Raw genomic sequence first — 23,175 nt, forward strand, 5'->3', positions numbered from 1 at the left:
ACACTCCTAAAACAAGCAGGCAACCACTTAAGATGGTGTAAAAATCAAACTCCAACATGTTCTGTAGAAGTTCAGAGAAGTAAATCTCATGCATTGTGCTGCTTCTGTGAAAATCTGATTTGTCCATGTGTATACAAACTTCGACGTGAATATTTCTTTCTCCCCATTTCCTACTCACTTAGATCGTGTGACCAGATGTTAATCTTTGTTTAATTTTAACCAAAATGCAGATACTGTGGAACACTGGGGTCCTTACATTGGTTGCTGGGAGTTCTAATGTCTGTAATTGGGAGGTAAGCAATTAAATTGCACAGACTTACCTTCTCTGGAGATAAATTCAACACACTCTTTTCTTGTTAGTAAATCGTGGTTGGGTTGTTTGTGAGTCTCTGATGTAACCTTTTTATGATTTCTCTTGGTTTCTTAATAGTAGATTGCTTATCTTTTGTGGAATCAGTACTGAGAAGTTATTATAGGATGTGCTAATCCTAACCAGTCAAGAATGGATGGAAGGCAGATGCCACAGTCTTTATTTATCCCCAGGGGAAAGCTTATTTGTTTCTTGTTTTTTGTTGTTGGGGAAAGCTTATTTGAAGTCAAGCTTTGATTTTCCTTAAGATTTCCAATCCTGTGGCTTTTCTCATATGGAACTTTATGTGGTTAAAAAAATTTTTTTTTATAGTTTTTTTCATTCTGCTAATATGAGTCTTTGTGATTGACCAATAGACAGTGGTTTGAATTCATATATAGTAATTCCATGAGTTTGCTTTTTCTCTTGCTTGGGCTTATCAGCAGTTTGCCAGGAATCCTATTTTCTGTGCTTGTCACCATGGCTCAGTTAATTCTGGGGCTCATTGGCTTCCTTTTAACCTAATAGAAAGTTTCAAATTGTGGCTCAGCTATTTGTGTTAATGCTTTGAGATTTTATTTTCCCTAACTTCAAACATACATGCCACTTAAACATACATTTTTCCCACCATACCACCATACCATTAAAAAATAGGTAAGGGAGTTAGGTCCCATTGAAAATACCCAAGCTCAAATGTAGGGAGAAATCTACCTCAACTGGTGATCCTCACGGAAGACCATGAAATGTTTATACCCATACCTAGACTTTTCTTTAGACACCTGTCCTATTAGCTACTTTGGGGCCACTTCCTGATCATTCTCTGATCTGTATCTCTCCTATCAGAAGTAATCAGAATGCCAGAGACAAGCAGAATAGGGGTGAATGTGTCTCCAGAAACTTTTGCTTAGCCACTGTTGGCACCCAGTTTACAGTCTGGAAGGGACTGAGCACGTGTGAACTACCCCTTCATTTCCAGTGAACTCTCCCAGTGGAGGCCTTTTGGAGAGGATAAAGGTTAAAGGCATCCATAAACATTATACTTCAAGATCAGTCTGACTTGAATTTGCTTGCGTAGGTCACAGAGACGACACTACTTCCGAAGGTCTTTCAACTTATCTCTTTTCATGTTTTCTTGCCTGCATTTACGCAGACTTCGGCTCAGTTTATCTATCATCGCATTACCTCTCTGTTTACAGATAAGAAAACTGAGGCTCAGAAACATTGAATCAGTAACTAGCAGAGCTGGAATTAAGACCTACCTCTTTCTGAGTTGGAATCTTTTTCCAAGCATACCATATTACTTCCCATGATCTGTTAATGCCATTTTAAAAGAAAGGGTGATTTGGGGATCCCCCTCAATTCTACTCAGTTGACTTTCCTTGGAAACTACATTACTCTCTTCACATGCTTGTGAGCAGTTCACTTGGACATCAATATTCCTGTGTGTTCATCTTTTCAAATGATAGTTACGAGATGTTTAATATGTACTATAGAAAGTGCCTTGTATATAATGGTGGACGAACTGGTCATAACTCCTGTACTCTTCATATTTAATGGCTAGTGGGGGGAAAGTAACATTAAATTCCTATACAAATAAAGGCATATAATCAGACTTTGTACAATCCTTGGGGTGTAAGAGCTAGATTCTGTGACAGAGACAATTAAGAGATGATTTGGGGGCTTGATATTACCCAAACAAAACTGGATGTTGGCCAGAGATGTAGGGGGTTGAAAAGGCCACGGACCATCAAGGTCACTCTTGGGTCTGTGCGTCTAGATTGTTTCTGTTTATTTGATGTGCTCAGGTCAGAACCACTGACCTGACTCTGCTGCTTCCCAACGAGGATTCTTTTTGGCGGACAGAGGTATAGTAAATGAGAAAGCTTGGGAGGATTTATGCAAATATATTATCACTATGGAGATAGTAATCTTAAAGCCATACTTCTGACATCTGGTGTAGTAATACCTGTAGTAGTAACAATATAAAAGATGCTGTTCCAATAACCAGCAAGAATGGAGCTGACCTTGTTGAGTGAAGAGAGGAGTTGATCAAATGTAAAGCTTGGCAAAATAAGTCAGAGAAAGACAAATACCATTCGATTTCACTCATGTGTGAAATTTAAGAAACAAACAGGGAAAAAGTGAGAGACAGACACAAATCAAAATATAGACTTAATTGGAGAGTCAAACTGAGGGGTCACCAGAGGGGATGGGGTGGGGGGATGGGTGAAATAGGTGGTAGGGGTTAAGGCGTGCACTTGTGAAGAGCACAGGCTGTTGTACAGAAGTGTTGATTCACAACATTGTACACCTGAGACTAATATAACACTGTGTGTTAACTAAGTGGAATTAGAAACTTAATATAAAGCTTGAAAACATTTCATTAATTCCATAGACTTTGTTGTAAGTGCCAAATATGCTTTCGTTTACTTTCAGCGTTTTAGAATATCTATGGGAAAAGAGGTCTTTCTGTCTTTCTTTTAGGGGATTCCTGTAATGAATAGAGTGAGCATGAACTCAGAAGTAAGAAAATGAATTTGATTACAGTTTTGCACTTTTTACTTGCTACGCAACATTGGGCAAGTTACTTTATCTTACTAGCTTCAGTTTCCGTGCCTATAGTCTTAGAATGAAAAATAACCCTAATACTTATAGAGTTATTATGAGGTTTAAGCTTGATGGTACAAAGTTCTTAGTATAGTGGCTGGAGTGTTTAAGAAATTGCCGTCAGTTTTTCTTTCTTCATGGAACTTTCTACTTTTGGAAATTCCCTTTTTTATTTATCTTGCTTATTTCTTGACTGTCTCCATGCCTCTGCTGTTCACAGCTGTGTCCTTAGGAATGGTATCAGCCATTGGTTCTTAGGAACTATCTGTCCAAGACGGCTAAATAATGGTTTATGTATTATATATACCTATTATGAGCACTCACATTGAAAGGTACAACCATGAACATTACCCAGCATCTGCCTCCATTTGGTGGGACAGACAAGTAAATCTAAAGACTTGTACCATTACTGTCAAGGCAGTGAGGGTTCAATATGTAATTTAAAAAGAGAGACTTGGGACGCCTGGGTGGCTCAGTGGGGTAAGCCGCTGCCTTCGGCTCGGGTCATGATCTCAGGGTCCTGGGATCGAGTCCCGCATCGGGCTCTCTGCTCAGCAGGGAGCCTGCTTCCCCCCCCCCCTGCCTGCCTCTCTACCTACTTGTGATCTCTCTCTCTCTGTGTCAAATAAATAAATAAATAAATAAAAATATTTTAAAAAAAAATCTTAAAAAAAAAAAGAGAGACTTTTTAAAAAATAGAATTTAAGGTTCATAGCAGAATTGTGGAAAGTACCGAGAGTTCCCACATACCTTTGTTACAATTACAATGACAGACATGTCATTATCACCCAAAGTCCATAGTTAAGTCGGGGTTCACACTTGGTGGTATACATTCTGTGGGTTTGGACAAATGTATAATGATGTGCATCCATTGTTACAGCATTATACAGAATAGTTCCACTGCCCTAAATAGCCTCTGTGCTCTGTATATTCATCTTTCCCTCTTCCCACCCAATCCCTGGAAATCACTGGGTTTTTTTACTGCACCCATAGTTCTGCCTTTTCCAGAATGTCATATCGTTTGGAGTATGCAATATGTAGCCTTTCCAGATTGGGTACTTTAACTTAGTAACATGCAATTAAGGCTCCTCTGTGTCTTTTCATGACCTAATAGCTCTTTTCTTGTTAGTGCCATATAATATTCCATTGTCTGAATATGCCACAGTTTACTTACTCATCCACTAAAGGGCATCTTTGTTGTTTTTACGTTTTGGCAATTAAATAATAAAATAAAATGAAAGTGTTGTAAACATCCATCTATAGGTTTTTGTATGGACTAAAGTTTTCAACTTCTTAGGATAAATTTATCAAGGAGCAAAAATGCTGGATCATGGGGGAAGAGTATGTTTAGTTTTGTAAGAGACCGCTGAACTGTCTTTCAGAGACAGAGAGGTGCATTCCCACTAGCATTCAACAAGAGTTCCTGTTGCTCCACATCGTTGTAAGCATTTGGTATTGTCAATGTTTTGGATTTAGGCCATTCTGATAGGTGTGTGATGGTATCTCACTGTATTTTACATTTGCAGTTCCATAATGACATATGATGCTAAAAATCTTCTCATGTGCTTATTTCTCATCTGTCTATCTTCTTTGGCAATGTATCTGTTTAGGTCTTCTGCCCATTATTAAAAATTGTGTTGTTTTCATATTGTTGAGTTTTAAGAGTTCTTTGTATATTTTGGATAACAGTCCTTTATCAGGTGTGAGTTTTGCAAATGTTTTCAATGTTTTCTCCAAGTCTTTGACTTGTCTTCTCATTTCTTAACATTATCTTTTGCAGTGCAGTAGTTTTTAAAATTTTAATTATGTCCAGCTTATCATTATTTTCTTTCATGATTTGTGCCTTGCTATTGTATTTAAAAGGACATTGTTGAGGCACCTGGCTGGCTCAGTCAGTGGGGCATACAACTCTTGATTAGGGATTGTGGGTTTGAGCCCCACATTGGGTACAGAGATTACTTACAAATAAACATGGAGGACATTAGGAGAAGGAAAGGATAAGTGAATTGAGGGAAATCTGAGGGGGAGATGAACCATAAGAGAAACAAACTGGGGTTTTGGAAGGGAGTGGGGTGGGGGGTTGGGTGAGCCTGGTGGTGGGTACTAAGGAGGGCACATATTGCATGGAGCACTGGGTGTGGTGCATAAACAATGAATCTTGGAACACTGAAAAAATAAAATAAAACAATTAAATCTTAAAAAAAAAAAGGAAAAAAGGGCATTGTTATACCCAAGATCATCTAAGTTTTCTCCTATGTTATCATCTAGAAGTTTTATAGTGTCATGTTTTACATTTAGGTCTGTGACCCATTTTGAGTTGATTGATGTGAAAGGTGTAAGGTCGTGTCTAGATTCATTTTTTTTAATGTGAATATGCAGTTGTTCTATCACTCATCATTTGTTGAAGAGACTATCTTTGCTCCATTGTATTGCTTTTGCTCCTTTGTTGAAGATCAGTTAACCGTATTCATGTGAATCTATTTTTGGTAGATAGATCTGCTCTATTGGACTTATTCCAAGTATACCAAACTGGTTCGACATTTGAAAATCCATTCATATAATCTGCTCTATTGATCTCTTTGTCTGCTTTCACCAATACCCTATAGTTTTGATTATTATAGCTTTATACAGTAAGTCTTGAAGTCAGGTAGCATCAATCTTATGACTTTGTTCTCTTTCAAAATTGAGTTGGTTATTCTGGGTCTTTTGCCTCTCCAAATAAACTTTAAAATCCATTTATCAATATCCACAGAATAACTGGCTAGGATTTTGGTTGAGAGTGCATTGAGTTTATAGATCAAGTTGGGAAGAACTGACATTTAGACAGTATTGAGTCTTCCTATCCGTGAACATGAAACATTTCTCTTTTAGTTCTTCTTTGATATATTTTATAAGGGTTTTATAGTTTAGCTCATATAAATCTTTTACATTTTTTTAGATCTATACATAATATTTTATTTTCGGGAAGGTGCTATTGTGAAGGGTTTATGTGTTTTTAATTTCAAATTCCACTTGTTCATTGCTAGTATATATGAAAGCAATTAACTTTTGTATGTTAACCTTGTATTCTGTAATCTTACTATAATTACTTATTAATTCCCAGAGTTTTGGGTCGATTTTTTTTTCAGATTTTCCATAGATAATTATGTTATCTGCAAACAAAGATAGTTTTATTTCCTTCTTCCCAATCTGTGTACCTTTTATTTCCTTCTCTTGTTTTTTGTTTTTGTTTTTGTATTAGCTAGGATTTCCAGAACAATGTTTAAATGCAATGGAGAGAGGGGACATTTGCCTTGCTCCTGATGTGAGTGGGAAAGCTTTGAGTTTCTCATTGTTAAGTATGATGTTACCTGTAGATTTTTTTGTAGATATTATTTATCAAGTTGAGGAAAATTTTCCCTATTCCTGGTCTGTTGAGAGTTTTATCGTGCATGAGTGTTTGATTTTTGTCATCTACTTTTTCTGTATCTATTGATTTGATCATGTGATTTTTTCTTCATTAACTGTTGATGTTATAGATTACATGAACTGATTTTCAAATGTTGAACCAGGTTTGTATACTTAGAATAAATCTAACTTGGTTATGGTATATAATTCTTTTTTATATTGTTGGATTTAATTTTTTTCTTTTGATATTTTTTGCATCTATATTCTTGAGAGATGTTGGTCTCTAGTTTTCTTCTAATGTTTTTTATCTGGTTTTGGTATTAGGTTAATACTTGCCTTATAGAATGAATTAGGAAGTAGTCCCTTTGATCCTATCTTCTGAAAGACATTGTAGAGAATCAATATAATTTCTTCCTTAAATGTTTGGTAGAACTTACCAAGGAATCCATCTGGACCTGGTATTTCTGTTTTGGAAGGTTATTGATTATTGATTCAATTTCTTTAACAAATACAGGTTTATTCAGGTTCTCTATTTATTCTTGTGTGAGTTTCATGTAGATATGAATTTCTGACCTATATCATATTCCTTCTCTCCGAGGAACTTTTTTAAACCTTTCTTGCAAGGCAGGTCTACTGGCTAAAAATTCCCTTGATTTTTGTTTTTGTTCATTTGAGAAAGTATTTCTCCTTTGCTTTTGAAGGATAGTTTCAAAGAGTACAGAATTTCAGGTTGGTGGGTTCTTCTCTCAATATTTTAGGTATTTCACTTCACTCTCTTCATGCTTGCATAGCTTCTGAGAAGAACTTGGATATAATTCTGATTTTTGATCCTTTACAGGTAAGGTGTTCTTGTTTTGTTTGTTGCTGTGATTTTTCCAAGATTTTTTCTTTGTCTTTGATTTTCTGAAGTTTGAACATGATACGCCTAGGTGTAGTGTTTTGGGCATTTATCCCTCTTATGTTCTCTGAACTTCTTGAATTTGTGGTTTTGTGTCTGACATTAATTTGGGGAAATTATCATTCATTTCTTCTTCATTAGTCCTTTAGATATTGTTTCTGTTTCCTTTCCTTCCGATATTCCCATTATACATGTGTTATACCTTTTGTAATGGTCCCATAATGCTTGATATTTTATTCTTTTGGAGGAGGATTTTTTTAAATTTGTTTTTGTGTTTTGTATTTGTTTATTTGCTTCTCAGTTTTAGAAGTATCCATTTTCATATTTTCAAATGCAGAGATTCTTTCTCTACAGAATCTACTAATGGGTCCCTAAAAGGCATTCTTCATTTCTGTTAAGATGTTTTTGATTTCTAGCATTCTTTTCTTATTCTTTATTTCCATTTCTCTGCTTACATTATCTATTCTTGTATGTTGTCTACTTCTTCCCTTCAGTTCCCTAAGAAGCTAATCATAGTTTTAAAAAATTCCTAATCTGGTATTTCTGCTCTGACTCTGGTTCTGATGCTTGTTCAGTCTCTTCACAGTGTGTTTAGTTATTTTGTTTTGTTTTGCTTTCTTGCCTTTTAATATGCATTGTAATATTTTCATGAAAGGTAGATATGATATACCCAGTAAAAGGAAATTTTACTTTGGTCTTTCCTAGGGTACTTGAAATGTAGGGGAAGGGAAGCTTTCTGTAATCCTATGATTAGGTTTCACTCTAATGGTGAATATCTGCCCCTGGACTGAGCTTCATCAGTGCTTAGTTGTTTTTTTCTCTCCTCCCTCTCTTAGTGAAAGGATAGTGTGGGGGGGTGCTTCAAGATGGGTATTTCCCTTCCCCCACGTGGAAGGCTAGAGAAGTGTAGAGCAGACTTCTTCCTTTCCCTGAGTAGATTAGGGTCTGGTAAAATAGTTTGTCTTGAGAGCAGGTGTTCTTAAAAAGAACAGAATACTTGGTGTATTTCAAGATGGTTCCTTTTCATCTTCCCTTCCTAGAAGTACCAAGAGACTTTATTTTTAAAGATTTTATTAGTTTATTTATGTAAGACTTTTTAAAGAAAGATTTTATTTATTTATTTAAGAGAGAGAGTGTGTGTGTGAGCATGAGGGAGGGGGCAAACAGGGAGAGAGAGGCAGACTCCCCACTGAGCAGGGAGCCTAACATGGGGCTTGATCCCAGGATCCCAAGATCATCACCTGAACTGAAGCCAGACACCTAACTGACTGAGCCACCCAGGTGCCCTTGTACAAGGAGATTTTTCTCTGATACTTACTGTGGGAACCTGGTCAGTCTCCTGGAGGTAAAACTCAAAAAAGTGTGGCAGTACATCTGTGACTGTGTCCCCCTATAGTTTGTCTTTCTTAGTTGTGTCCACACTGAGCCACCAGCAACCTGTAATTGCATTTCAGGTTTTCCTACTCTGGCGCTGGTTTCCATGGAATGTCTGCTCTGATAAGTTGTGATTCTTTGTATCTGCTTGTCTGTCTCTTCAGTTATGAAGAACAGTGGTTTGCCCATGACCTCACTTTTCTGATGGATCTAAGAATAGTTGTTCATTTTTCAGTTTAGTCAGCTTTTCACTTGTTGTTAGGATGGAGTGGCTACTTGTAAGCTCCTTACGTGCTGGACTGGAAACTGAAAGTTCTTTTCTGCCCATTCTTTAATCATGTTGTTCAATTTCCTACTATTGAATTTTAGGAGTTTTTGTATATTTTGGATAATAAATCTTTATCATATATGTCTTTGGACAATATTTTTTCTACCTCTCTATGGCTTTCTTCTCATTTTCTTGAGCAAATGTACGCTTTGAAGAAAAACCTTTTTTGCCCTGGGAACTGTGAGGTGGTCATAGTAAAACACCTTTCAAAAGATTGTAACACAAATACATTCAGCTCTCCAATACCTTCTTATCATGAGCATTTTGAGATTTTTTTTGAGATGCTAAACCTCGTTTTAAAATAATTTTTTAACTTAGTTCTGGAATAGAACTATGCACTTGCCCAGTAGTCCTAAATTTGTGCTTCCATGCAGTGCTCATGAGTCTCCATTACTTCCTTCTCTCTCTCTTTTTTTTAAAAGATCTTATTTATTTATTTATTTATTTATTTGACAAACAGAGATCACAAGTAGGCAGAGAGGCAGACGGTGGGGGGGGGAGGCTCCCCGCTGAGAAGGGCTTGATTCTAGGACCTGGGATCATGACCTGAGCCTAAGGCAGAGGCTTTAACCCACTGAGCCACCCAGGCACCCCACTTCCTTCTCTTTTAATGGGAGGCAGAGTCTCTAATATCTTCCCTCTGCTCTTTCAGGTGCAAGGTCAGAGAGTTATGAACAGAAAGCTCTTGGGAGTGGATACTGGAATCTAATTTCCTTAGACTAGGGCTCCACAGCATCTTACAGCAGTAACCATAAGTCAACTCCACTTGCTGGTCTCTTACAGTAGTAACACATGTATTAAATGTTACTATTGAACTCATAATGTGATTTTTCCTATACTTTGGCTTCTTCTGAACGTTTTTTATATCTAACTTCCATCACTTACATAGGAAAGTTTGTCAAAATAGTGCCGTACCATTCTCTTTATTTATTTTAGTAACTCCCCTCTCCAGCTCACCACAAAATCAAGAGGAAACAAACAGAGTGGTTCACTTATTGAGGCTTTTGTTCTAGAATCCGTGAGAAAGTTGAGATTTATTGGTCAGTTGGCTTCAGGATGCTCATCCCGTTCATATAGTGGGAAAGCTTTCAGGAAATCCCAACATTTCTTTGTTTCCTTTTCTAGCTTAAAATACAGACATACTAGATATCCCCCTAGGGTGAGAATTTCTTAGAAAATGAAAGCCATTTCTAAGATTTGTATTAAATCAGATGAGTTTAAATAGATTTTCTCTAGTATTGAGTGTTGATTGATGACCCCATAGGCAAGAAAACCCTTGGATGGTATAGATGTTATGGGTTTAGGGAAAAAAAAAAAAAGGCAGTTTGTTGAAAGACACATTGGACTCATATCTTATTTACTTATTTACTGTTTGGAAGATAAAATATATTTGCTGACAGAAGAGAGGATTATGACAAGGGCCATGAGAATCTTTTGGTTTCAGTGCTTCTGACATTGAAAAGAGCATTGAAAATTTTTATAAGGCACGTCCTTCATGAAAGGTCCTATGCTCTTGCTGGTTCACGCTTTGACAGGTGGAAGAAAATGGTTCAGCTCCTAAAATTATAAAGGATACAACATTTACAATAACTTACATAACTATGCATGGCAGACAGTATAATGCCCCCTGGAATATGAATAATCGGGTTCCAGGCAGAGCAGAATTAAGATTGCTGATTAGCTGACCTTAAAATAAGGAGATTATCTTGGATTATCTGAGTAGATTCAGTGGAATCACAAAGGGTCCTTAAAAGTGGAAGGTGGAGGGGCACCTGCATGGCCCAGTTGGTTAAGCGTCTGCCTTCAGCTAAGCTCAGGTCATGATCCCAGGGTCCTGGGATCGAGCCCTCCTCGGGCTCCTTGCTCAGTGCGGAGGCTGCTTCTTCCTCTTTCTCCGCCTGCTGCTCCCCCTGCTAGTCACCCTCTCTCTCTCACCGTCTCTCTGTCTAATAAATAAATAAAATCTTTAATAAAAAAAAAGTGAATGGTGGAGGCAAAAAAGAATCAGAGAGAAAAAGAGGTGAGGACGGAAACAATCAGCCACTGTGTGGCTGGCTTTGAAGCTGGAAGAAGGGGACAGGAGGCCAAGTAGAGGCAGCCTCTGGAAGCTGGAAAAGGCAATTAAATGGATTATCTCCTAGAGCCTCTAGAACGGAACACAGTCCTGCTCATACCATGTATTGGACTTCTGACTTATGCAACTATAAAATAATAAATTTGCATTGTTTAAGCCACTGAGTCTGTAGCAATTTGTTATGGCAGCAATAGAAAACTGATACAACATCAGTAAAATTTTAGGCTGCTCCAGGAAACTGAAGGTCTGGTGTTTATTCACTCACCTTCACCTTTGTTCTGGACAGAGCATCACGCCCTGATGAGCCATGGCTCCCAGGCAGAAGCAGACTCCCAGGAAACAAAGGGCTTAATCTCAACAAGACAAACACTGTCCCTCTTTACTCTCTGTGTCTACACAGTGCTTGAGGTTAACCGGAACAATTTCATTTGGTACTGTTCTAGAATTACACCCAGCCATAATTACTTGAGGGAAAATGAAAATAAGTTCTCTTCCATGCTGGGTTGTCATTCTCTGGTAAATCCCCCCCCCTTTTTTTTCCCCCCAAATGGACCCAACTTCTCTGGGAATTCTCTGTGGGAACATGTGGTGACCGTAGAACCCTAGCATTCCGGGGCTCTTGGTGACGGTGCTGTTAGGTGAAGGGATGCTGCTGAAGACTTCACCTCTAGTCATAACCAGGCTAGCTTTCTTTTCTTGACATGAGATAAAAGAGTTTTCTGTGAAGTAGCTTTCCTCTTCTTCCTTCCTTCCTCCCTCCCTCCCCTCCTCCTCTCTCTCTCTCTCTTTTTTAAAGATTTTATTTATTTATTTGAGAGAGAGAGAGAGCATGAGAAGGGAGGGGTTAGAGGGAGAAGCAGACTCCCTGCTGTGCAGGGAGCCCAGTATGGGACTCAGTTCTGGGACTCCAGGATCATGACCTGAGCTGAAGGCAGTTGCTTAACCAACTGAGCCACCCAGGGGCCCCACTCTCTCTCTCCTTCTTCATTCTTTCTTTGTTCTCTCTCTTTCTTCGTTCCTTCCTCCCATTTGACAAAGGGAGAGAGGACGTGTAGTTATCCTTCTTTTGTAGAAAAGAATACCAAATTTCTCAGCAGGTTTTTTTTGTTGTTGTTGTTTTGTTTTAATGTGCATTTGTTTGGAAACCACTAAACAAAATGGGCAGAAAAACAGAAAGGCAAAGTACATATATCCTGAACAGTAACTGGAATGCGTTCCAGTTTTCAATTCAGCTTTGATACTCTAAAGAAGTGGTCTTTTTTTTTTTTTTTAAATGTTATGTTAGTCACCATGCAGTATGTCATTAGTTTTTGATGTAGTGTTCCATGATTCATTGTTTGTGTATAACGCCCAGTGCTCCATGCAATAAGTGCCCTACTTAATACCCATCACCAGGCTCATCCATCCCCCACCCCCTCCCTTCTAAAACCCTCAGTTTGTTTCTTGGGGTCCATAGTCTCTGATGGTTCATCTCCCCCTCCGAGTCCCCTCCCTTCGTTTTTCTCTTCCTTCTCCTAATGTCCTCCATGTTATTCCTTATGTTCCACAAATAAGTGAAACTGTATGATAACTGACTCTCTCTGCTTGTCTTATTTTACTCAGCATAATCTCCTCCAGCCCCTAAAGAAGTGGTCTCCACCGTTTTCCAGGAGGTGGAGGCAGGGATTGATCACAAGCCTCTTTAGGAGTTTGCTAGAAACTGTGGATCATCCATACAGAAAAAAAGCACCTCATCAAATTTTCCTACTGGTTAGGGATTTCCAGCCTTCTATAGGTTCATCCAAGGACCCTCCAGGGATAGGCTTTCTAGCATGGACGATGGGACATGACATATAGGTGGCCACTATGAGTTAGAGGAGGGGACTGCTCCTACCTTGTATCATGATGAAGCCGGGAAGTACGGTTCTTGAAATTAAATTCATTAAAATAAATTAAATGGTCTTAAAAAGGCATGTCTAAATCTTTCAAAGTATAAAGGACTGTTTTTGAGCTAGTTTTAGCTTATCTTATCACTTTCCTCTCTTACTACTTTTTTTATCTATCTTACCATTTTTCTTACTTGATATTTGCCTTTTTTTACATGTGTATGTGTCTGAGTAAAGGAGAGAACTTAGTCCTTGAGAACAACATATAAATTGATGTCATATTGAGTTTTTGTAAGTGTAGGGGAGACAAGTAATCCTGAAAATGGCGATCCTACCATTTTTAGTCCTATGCTTCTATGTATGAGGTTCCGTGTAGCCTATTTCATAAGGTACTTGATGGGATCTACAGTAACACCTTTTCGTGGTTGGGGAATACTGAGCTTCAGGCTTGTACTGATTTGTTAATAAAGTATTAATTCATTTTAAGCCCAAGACAAATCTTGACCCGCTAACAGACTCTGTGGTTGTCAGAGCAGGTCACCACCCTAGATGTATCCCCATTTCTTCTGTTGCCCTTCATGTGACCATAGCCACTGGAACATACTAGCAAGATGTATATGCTGTTGACTGGAGGAAGAGATACTGATGAGCCATCAAGCTGTGGTGGCGGAAAATGGGCCAAAGAAGAGAAATGGATGACAAGGACTTGGGGTGGAAAATAGAAGAAACCCTATAGCTAGGGTGTAAAATCCATCACACTTAAGGAATAATCTTAAATTTGGATGCAAGCAAGTTATGGTGTGAGAAAGCTTTTGGGTTTCTTGTTCTGGAAGAGCAGGGATTATAAAACCTTTGTCCTTTTGGCCTCTTCTTCAGACTGTTGTGGGTTGGTGCTAGGCGTGAAGATATTCTTCTCAAGGAAAATTTATAACTGTGAAGGATTTTGTAACTGTGAAGTACCACAGGAAGACTAGTCACTCTTTGCTGTCAATGTTGCCTTACCTGTCAGGGACTACCATGATGGTAACGTGGAGAATGAAAGCACAACAAAGATGGAGGGCCCTTCACAGCAAAGGCCTAGAGTGGAGGATGGCAGCTCTTTCCGGATCTTTTAGCTTTTTCTAATTGTGGTAAAAGTGCCTGGAGGTCCAGATCTTATGAGTGGAAAGCACATTCTGTGCTCGGCATCACTGGCCCCTTGCAAGAGAACAAAGAGTCTTTGACCTTTGTCTTCTCCTTGAATAACAAGCTCCATGGAGGTAACAAGACCTTTCCAAGGTAGGCTTGGCGGCAGCGACCCAGTTCTGAGGTCAGACTTGGGTGGAGAGTGCCTGCCGTGAAGGATATTATTTGGAGTGATTAAAAACATCCCTCTTACTGATCTGTGGGATACAGTCCATAGTCGTAATCAAAGCTTCCTTGGTGTTCCAGACATCTGCCGGCTCTTTCACCCGTATCATTCTCCTGAGTCAAGGTCAGCTTCTGAACATTTTCCTCATACCTGACCTGTGTTCCCATGGGTCAGTTAAAGAAAACCGCCTTGAATGTTCATGGGCTGGGGTTTATTAGAGGAACAGAGCCTCCCAGAGGTCCAGGAGTCAGCAGCTTCATGTGAGGTCCCGCTTTTCTTTCCTTCTTCCTCTTTGTTCTTTCATCCATCCCCAGTAAGTGGCTTCCTCCCTTCTCCTCTTTCCCCAGCCTTTCCTTTCTTTCCCCAGGAGATAGTATTAATTCATTCATTTAGCAAATGTTTATTGAGTGTCCACTAAGAGCAGGCTCCATTGCTGCCTCAGGGGATGGGACAGTGAGCAAGGTAAGAGAATGAAACCCAAGTCCTCGCCATGACCTGTCAAGCCTCATGATCAGTCCCTGTCACCTCCGCGCCTCATTTCCTTCTCTCCCCTTACTTACTCACTGGTGTTCTTGATGCTTCTCAAGCACATCATTCTGCCACTGTGCTATGGCCTCTGCCACGGCTCCCCCGCTCTGCGTAGAAGATGCTTCAGAGATCTGTAGAGCCCACTCGCCCACCTTCTAGAGGATGTTACCTCATCGTCAGGTTCACATCAGGCTTTGTCTGAATACCTCATGGGTGGGAGCCACTTTAGACTCCCCTTATTGTGTCTGATCACCCCTACCTGTTTTATGTTTCTCCATTGCACTTTTAACTCTCTGACTTGGTATATGTTAATTGATTATTATTTTATTGTCTACCTCCACCCACTACAGTGTCCACTTCCTGAAAACAGGACCTTTGGTTTGTTCACAACTGTATGCCCAGTGCTGGGAATAGTACCTGAACATAGGCCTTAACAGGGACTGAATGAGTAAAAGGATGAAAGATTGGTAAATAAATGCAAAGAATAAAGTTTCTGACCTCAAAGAAGTTATAATCTAGTGCATTGGAGCACATAAAATTAAGATAACTCGAGCTCATGTGATCTGGTAGTGACTCACAAGGAGACTGGGCTGTAGAGTCTGACTGTCACGGTTCAAATCTCTGCTCCATGTATTAGCTGAGAATTGAGGGCAAATTACCTCAGTTCCCTGGGCCTCACTTTCTTATTTGTGAAATAATAATATCATATTTCACATATTTGTGAAATAATGATATTGTGAATAATAATATCACATAGGATTCTTGTGAGAATTAAATGAAACCATTCTTATAAAGTGCTTAGTGCAGTACCAGGCACTTGGTCTACACTCAGTAATTACTATCTGCTGTCATTACTGGATTCAAGCGGAGCCCGAGAAGTTCCTCAGGATTACCGCCATCTTGGTCTGGAGTTACTGAGCCTTTTCTGTCAGGGAGCAAAAGTTCAAATGTCTCCCCCAACCAGAGATACTGTCCCCGAGGACAACTTTATCTTAGGATTTCTTTGAACCGCAAATACCCCTGTCCTCCCTTCAAACTCATATTAAACATTTCATTTGCTCAGATAGACTCCAAACAATAATATCTGTCCCCTCTGGAAATAACTGTTTCCTGTTTAAATATCAGCAACCAGTTAAACGTTATGGTTTTGTTTTTCTTTTTCCAGCAATTTTTAGGTTGCGGTAAATAATTGCTGAAGACTGTACTTTAAGAGGCATCTGTAAATCTTTCTTTTGCCTCGTGATACAGGGGAAACCATGTCAAAAGTCATTCTGACAATCTGTATTTTAATTTAAGTTTTATGAGTTACCATTTAAAGAAGACCAGTTGCTCGTTGGCAAGCCTTTTTCAGAGATTGACGCTTTGATCTTAAATCCTGGGGAGACTTTGCAGAAATTGGAGGTGACGTTGTTGACAGGTTCATCTGTGGCTATTCTACTGCCATTAATTAAACACGCACACACACCCCTTTTATTTACTCCCCTGGAGTAAATGAATTGAACTTGACTATGGTTTTTGGTGGGAAGCTATGAGAGGGTCCAGGAAACATCAAAGAAATGCTCTTAATCTAGTAAAACTAACTCTCAAATGACCTAGCTTGAACATTAAAGAGTTCTTGATTCCAGTGCTGGTCTAGTTTTTTTTCTGTAAGGCGTTAATTCTCTCTAATGATTAGAAAAACGCAGGGGCAAATATCCATCCCCCTCCCCATGAAATTCCAGAGGGTTACAGGCTCTTTAATTTTATCTTGCTTCTGAAGGTCTCCTTTGTAAAACCCAATGTACATTTTTTTTTTTTGCCTTTCCATACTGCTTATATTTTCAAGATCTCAGCTTTAAGATCTTAAAACTTTATTTCATTTGCATTTCAGTTTTAGATTTTTGGATCACAGCTATCCTAAAGCTTTTTTTATGATCCCAGAGTTGAGGAATGAAGACACAGACAGGTTAAGACACCGGTATAAGCAAAAAGCCAGATGGTGCCCTTGCAACAACAGTTGAGAAGTCTGTTTTCATGTCTGCTTAGGGAGCCCCACCAGACCATTCATTTGCCCCCAAACAAGTAGCCATCAGTGTGCCTCCTGGGTGCCCAGCATCATTGGAAGCACTAAAGAGTAGGAACAAAGGGGACAGGGATCCTGTTCTCATGGAGTTTATGTTCCAGGGCACAATAAACACAGTAACTTAATTATACCGTATATGAGAATGTGCAGTACAGGAAATTAAAGCAGTGCTTTGAGTGTTGGTCTTTTTTTTTTTTTAAGATTTTATTTATTTGTTTGACAGACAGATCACAAATAGGCAGAGAGGCAGGCAGAGAGAGGGGGGGAAGCAGGCTCCCCACTGAGCAGAGAGCCCGATGTGGGGCTTGATCCCAGGACCCTGGGATCATGACCTGAGCCGAAGGCAGAGGCTTTAACCCACTGAGCCACCCAGGCGCCCTTGAGTGTTGGTCTTATGGAGGGTGACCCGGGAGACCTCACCAAGAAAGTGACATTTGAGCAGAGCCCCGCAGGAGCCGCAGGAGCGGAGGGAGGTGCTGTTGTCCCCCCAGGGGGTGGGGGCAGGAAGAGGAGCACTGAGATTCTGAGCCAGGAGGATGCCCGGGTATGGTGAAGCAGCAGGGGGGCGGGTGAGGCTCAGGGAGGGTGAGCAGGTGCAGTAGACTCCGTCAGAGGTATCAGAGCAAGTCCTTTAGGGCCCCGTGAGGCAGGTGTGACTTTGGCCTTTCTTCGGTGTGAAACGGGAGCCACGGGAGGGTTCTGAGCTGAGCAGTGACATGATGGGATGCTCATCGCACAGGGTCGCGCTGAGCTGAAGCCGGGAGACTGATGACGTGGCTGTTTCCCTGCTCTAGACTAAAGGTGGTGGTGGTTTGAGCCAGGGTGGAAGTGACGAGAGGAAGTGTTTGGATTCAGGGTATGTTATAAAGGCAGAACCAATAGGATTTCTCAGTGGATTGGGTGGAGACGGGACCATGCACGCGGCCGCACGGGACCATGCACGCGGCCGCACGTGCCTTGCCTTTTTCTTGATGGTCCTCACTGGTCTCCAGAGCATTGTCATCCAGCCATTCTGGTCCTGATCAGGGATCTGGGCACCACTCTGGCGGCTGAGAGAAACATCCCTGGGGTCTTCCGAGCACAAGCTCTGAGCAGATGGTGCCGGATTAATTAATGAGAGCGAACATCGCTCACCCGCATAAGTTGCTTGGTCCGTCTCGACAGCATCTGACTGCACCTGTCGCATCCCATTCTTGGACACGACCTGGGATAGGTGCTCCTGTCATCCCAACCAGCAGCTCAGCTCCAGAGTCTGAGAAATGCAGAGCAAGAACAGCCGTCCCGTCGTCGGATGGGCGGAAGGTGCAGCGGCTCCCCCAAGGCCTGCTCTTCCCTGCGCCTGCCCTAATCCTCCCCACTCACATAAACCACAGATGCTGTTGGGAGAGGAGATGGAGACTGGTTCCCTGTGATGGTGGCCAAGGAGAGAGCCAGAAAATCTGTTCGTTTAGGAGAAATTCCATTTCCCATCTCTGCCTTGTTCACATGGGGCTGAATAAATCTTAATCTGACTAAGTTCTTATCTCAGAAAAAGCAAAGGGTGGCCCTGGAAGCCCTCTAAGTAGCAGGTGCCGGCAGAATAAGAGGAATGGGGGGGGGTAGAGGCCAGTGGGAAATAGGCTGGAGAGGCCAAGAAGTCCATAAGGCTGATGAGCTCAACAGAGGAGCAGGTGGATGGGAGGGGGCTGGTGCCTCGGGGTGTGGACTGGAACCTACCGGGATAGGGCGATTGGGAGACCAGATGGGCTGGCACTCAGTCAAACCAGATGGTGGGCTTTTATCTCTAAAAGGATTTGTAAATCCTAGGAACAGGGAACATAAGGGTACTGGGGCCTTTAATCCCATTAGTAGAAGACAAAAGTGTTCTCTTTAAAAAATGTAAACCCACCAATTACAGAATTTCTATGATCAAAACTTGGGGACAGAGTACCAGCTTGCGAAACGCCAAGGCATCTTTGGATTCTTCACTGAGAGGAAGAGAAACTGCAGAAATCGTCAGGGTCAGGGTATTCATTATAAGTTAATAAAAAGATACCCCTTCGAGCAGTTCAAGTGTATGCTTGGAACCAAACAAAATGTGATGCATTTGTATGCAGTAGGCTTGCTTACATGTGGAGCTGGAAGAACAGCTAACTGCAGTTGGGAACTGATTAATTATTCAGTAAACTTTGAGAAGGAGACACATTTAAAAATTTAAGCACCTATTGCTTTCTAAAAAGTCATCCTCCTGTGTCCCCTTGGGGTCCCCTTGGGGGTAAGTCCAGGAGGAGAAGGGGTATGGAAGTAATTCTTGACCCTCAAGCAATGGCTGAGACAAGGACTGAAGGACAGGATTTGTCTGCAAAAAGGGGAGCAGCCGTGGGGACGTGGAGGCCGGCAACTGGGCAAGGTTTCCATTTCAAACATGAGATGGCGGTTTCCATGTTTCAGGAGTAATTAAGGAAAGAAATATTTATGAAATAGCATCAAAAAGGGATATGGTGGGATATTAACTTAATGATGTGGGAAGGCAACTCCGTTCCATTTCAAACATGAGATGACAGTTTCCACTTTTCAGGAGTAATTTGTTCGTTTGTTTGTTTTTATCTGTAAAGGTATGGAAACCTGACAAGTCCAAACTATGAAGAAGATGGAAGCCCAAGTTCATCAGAGTCTAAGACGGTGATCCGGAAGTACGTATGCTTTTTCTGTGTATTACAAGCTCTCAGTCAAGACTCATTACCCTAAAAGAATGTAATTTAGTAGAGCTTCTCTTTTTTAAAATTTCTTTTTATGTTGCCATTTCCCCCCGTGATGCGTAAAACCGTAGAGTTATTTTTTGACCATCCAATGATAGTCATTTATTCATCCGGTAAAAATGTTTTGGGCACCTATCACGTGCCAGGCCCTGCACTAAGGGAAACAGCTACCAACAAAACTGACCTCGGCCTTAAGAAGTTTGGATTTTAGCCGAGAGACAGAGAGTCCACACAAAAAAAGCAGTGAAGGAGGGCAAAGGGACTAGATCCTGACGGAGAGGTTGATTCACACAGGGTGCCAGGAAGGGGCTCTCTGATCTGGTGACACGGGAGCAGAGTCGTGAATGGGGTACAGGCTGGGCCTGGTGAATATCCGAGCAGGGAAAGTGTGGACGAAGCTGTGAGGCAGGAGCAGGAGGCAGACGGATGAGTGAGGCTGGAGCCGAGCGCATGAAGGGACCAGTGCTAGGGAATGAGATCCGGAAGGTGGTGGGGGTTCCAGATCACATGGGGACTTGAAGGCCCTGGGCAGGATGTTCAATTTTATCCTAAGGAAGATAAGCAGCATTTAGAAGGGTTTCGAGGAGAGCAGTGCTATGGCTTGATTAATATTTCAGAAGGCTTTCTCTGGCTCTACGTGGAAAACAGACTCCGGCAGCAGGATGGGGGGCAAGAGCGGCAGCAAGAAGCCTGGTTAGGACCCTTGCAAGGATCCGGGCAGGAGATGCTGGTAGTGTAGGCTGGAGGAGGAGGTGGGGGAGGAGGTGATGGTAGTGGTAGTGGTGGTGGCATCCACCACAGTGATGGTAGTAATAGTAGTAATAATAGTAATAGTAGTAATAGTAGGAGTAACTTCTTGTAAGAAGAGCTTCTGCGGAGATCTTGAAGGTATTGCCGGCAGGTTGTACTGATGAAGTGGATGGGGCACGTGAGAGAAAAAGAGGAGGCATGGACACCTCCGAGGGTTGTGGTGTGAGTCACTGATAGAGCAGAACTTGGGTTTTATGAGATAAGAAAGGCTGGGGAGGAGGAGCAGGTGTGGTGGGCAGCACGTGTCAGTAATTTCATCGTAGACATACTCACTTTGAGACGATTGGCTAAATCTAGAGTTCAGGGAGAAGTCAGAGTGGGAGGCATAATCTGGGCATCCTTAAGCTAGACATGGTATTTAAAGCTATGGGGTTGAGTGTGCCCCCCGTGGGAACAAAGGCTGTCAGAAGAGGAAGGTACAAAGACTGAGCCTTGGTTCCTTCCAGTGTTCAGATTAGGAGGATAAAGGTCCAGCAAGAGGAGGCTGGGACAGAGAAGCTAGCGGGGAGCGGGAAGAAAGAAGTTGTGTCCAGAAGACAAGTGAAGAAGGAGTTTTGAGGGGGTGTGACCAACCGTGTCTAACAGTGCTCAGACATAAGTGCGAGGAGCCTGGGGAAAGACTCCTGCCTTTGCAACACGTTGGTCCTTGGCCCACTTGACAAGTGCAGTTTTGGTGGATGGCGGTCTGGCTCAAGAGAAGACAGAAGTTTGGAAGAGAAATGGGCTGGAGGATGAGCTGGGGCAAAGGAGGGTTTTTTCATCGTATATGTGTTTGTTAAACCTGGGTGATGGTTTAATCTGATGAGAATAATCTGGAAGACACTGACAAAAAATCCATGGTGGGGGTTGTAGGCCGCTCTAGGAGTGATGTTCTTGAGTTGATGGGATATATGCCAGGGTGCTTGAAAGGACTCTTACTAAGTATTCATCTTGGGGTCTGACTGATGAAATCCTTTCTTCAGAAGCCAGGGATGGGAAGGTAAGAAAATTGAGTATCTTTTTAAAGTCTTGAGAGAGCCAGTTTTATTATTTTGTTGGATGGACTGTAACCTTCTAGAAAAGCAAACACATCGGTGTAGATATTTGAATGTCAAATGCAAGATGTGTGGTGAGTGGAACCAATACATTTATTCTTAGAGGGCTTGGGGAGGCTTCTTGGAGGAGTTGACATTTCAGGTAGACCCTGAAGGAGGGCGATGGTTTTGGTGGTAGAGTCTCCCTGACCGAGTCAGGGAGATGCATTTTGGGAACAAGACAGAATGCTATGGCCACTACCTGATGGCGTGTGTACCAGGTTGAGGGGAGTTGTAGAGCCGAAGCTATTGTGAAGGGAGGTTCATTCTCCCAAGAGAGTAAGGGCTCTCCGTGGTAAGCAGGAGACAGTCAGCCCTGAATAGTTTCTGCAGGAGGGAAACAGTATCATCAAATAGGTGATGTGGGGGTGGGGGGTGGACTTGATTGACAGACTTCTTACCTAGAGTGTGGTACATGGACCAGGAGCATCGGCACCACCTGGGAGCGTGTTAGAAATGCAGAATCTCAGTCCTCACACAGACCTAGGTTAGAATCTGCGTTTCAGTAAGATCCTTGAGTGATTCCTATGCACTTTAAGGGTTTGAGAATCATAGGATTAGAGAGGTTTTGTTGTTAATTGTGTTTATCCCTGAAAACTTACTGAAATAATAATTTTTTGAAAAGAACCTTTTTATAATGAGTCTTTTTAAGCATCTACAAAAGGAGACTTGAGTCGCTAGCTTATCACATGTAGCCTCCTCCTGGGACCAGATTCAGAAATAAGTGTGTTGTTCTCCACAAACTTTGGAATTGAGTCAAATCTGGAGCTACCATTTAACCAGCCACCTGAATACTCCAAGGAGGGTAACGGTCTGAAAAATATCCAGAGCTTTTCTGTTTCCCAGGGGGTGCTTTGAGATTAAGCAGGTTTCTGGGAAGTCGCACATTAAAGAAAATTGGTTTGTACCTTAGATGTGAAGAATTAAGCTCGTTATTTGAAAGTTCTATTATAAAACTTTATTCTACTTCATTGTACACCAGGAACAATGTGATGTGGGTGAAACTCCAGGATAAGCTGTTGTAAAGGGCTTTCCAGTTTTAAGCATATGAGTCCTTAACAAAGAGCTTCACATAGAACTCCCCGGAGGGGGTCCATCATCTGGGGACAATGGTCCTTTCCTAAAGCCTCACAATGAAATGGTAGAAAGTGCTTGACCCTTTTCCTCAGACTGACTTTGCTTTTTATAAAAAAATTATGCCTGCTCAAAATACGCCACTTTATCTTATAATGGGCTACTCTGTCCTACAAATACTGGAATGCTGAAATCCCTTCTCTCAGCTGACCTCTTTCTTCCTTGTTTTCCTTCTTTCGTCTTGCTTCCTCCCCATCCTCCCCCATTTCTCCTTTTATTATTTTTCATCTCATTTCACCATCATCTTTTTGCTCTTTCAGAGGTTGCCCTTCTCCTCCTCATTTCTGCGGCTGGCTAGGGTCACTGCTCTGTCTTTCTGAGAGGAAATCAGGGTAGCACCTTCTTCATTCCATATGTAACGTGTGGAAAATTCCTCCACCAATCCCAGAGCTCTGGCATCTGACCTGGAGCCATGACCAAAGGCCTCCTGATGGCTGATGTTTGTGTAGGAGATATGGCTCTATGGCCATTCTCAGTGGGCTGGTTTTGTCCCCAGAAGATGTTTGGCAATGTCTGGAGAAATTTTTATTGTCTTAACTTGGTGGGGGGATGCTATTGGCTTCTAGTAGGTAGAGGCCAGGACTGTTGCCAGATAGT

The 23,175-nt window shown here is 41.4% G+C and overlaps 1 protein-coding gene across 3 annotated transcripts in view; it reads left to right on the forward strand.

Moving 5' to 3' along the window:
- Window positions 1-23,175, forward strand: part of RGL1 (ral guanine nucleotide dissociation stimulator like 1) — a 157,250-nt gene that overhangs the window by 78,479 nt on the left and 55,596 nt on the right. For all 3 annotated transcript variants that reach the window (XM_044267277.1, XM_044267279.1, XM_044267278.1), the window contains one exon: window positions 19,418-19,495. In XM_044267277.1, coding sequence (XP_044123212.1) covers window positions 19,418-19,495 — 78 coding nt within the window. The remainder of the gene's footprint in view (window positions 1-19,417; window positions 19,496-23,175) is intronic.

This window comes from Neovison vison, chromosome 10, assembly GCF_020171115.1.
Source record: "Neovison vison isolate M4711 chromosome 10, ASM_NN_V1, whole genome shotgun sequence".
Lineage (NCBI taxonomy): Eukaryota > Metazoa > Chordata > Mammalia > Carnivora > Mustelidae > Neogale > Neogale vison.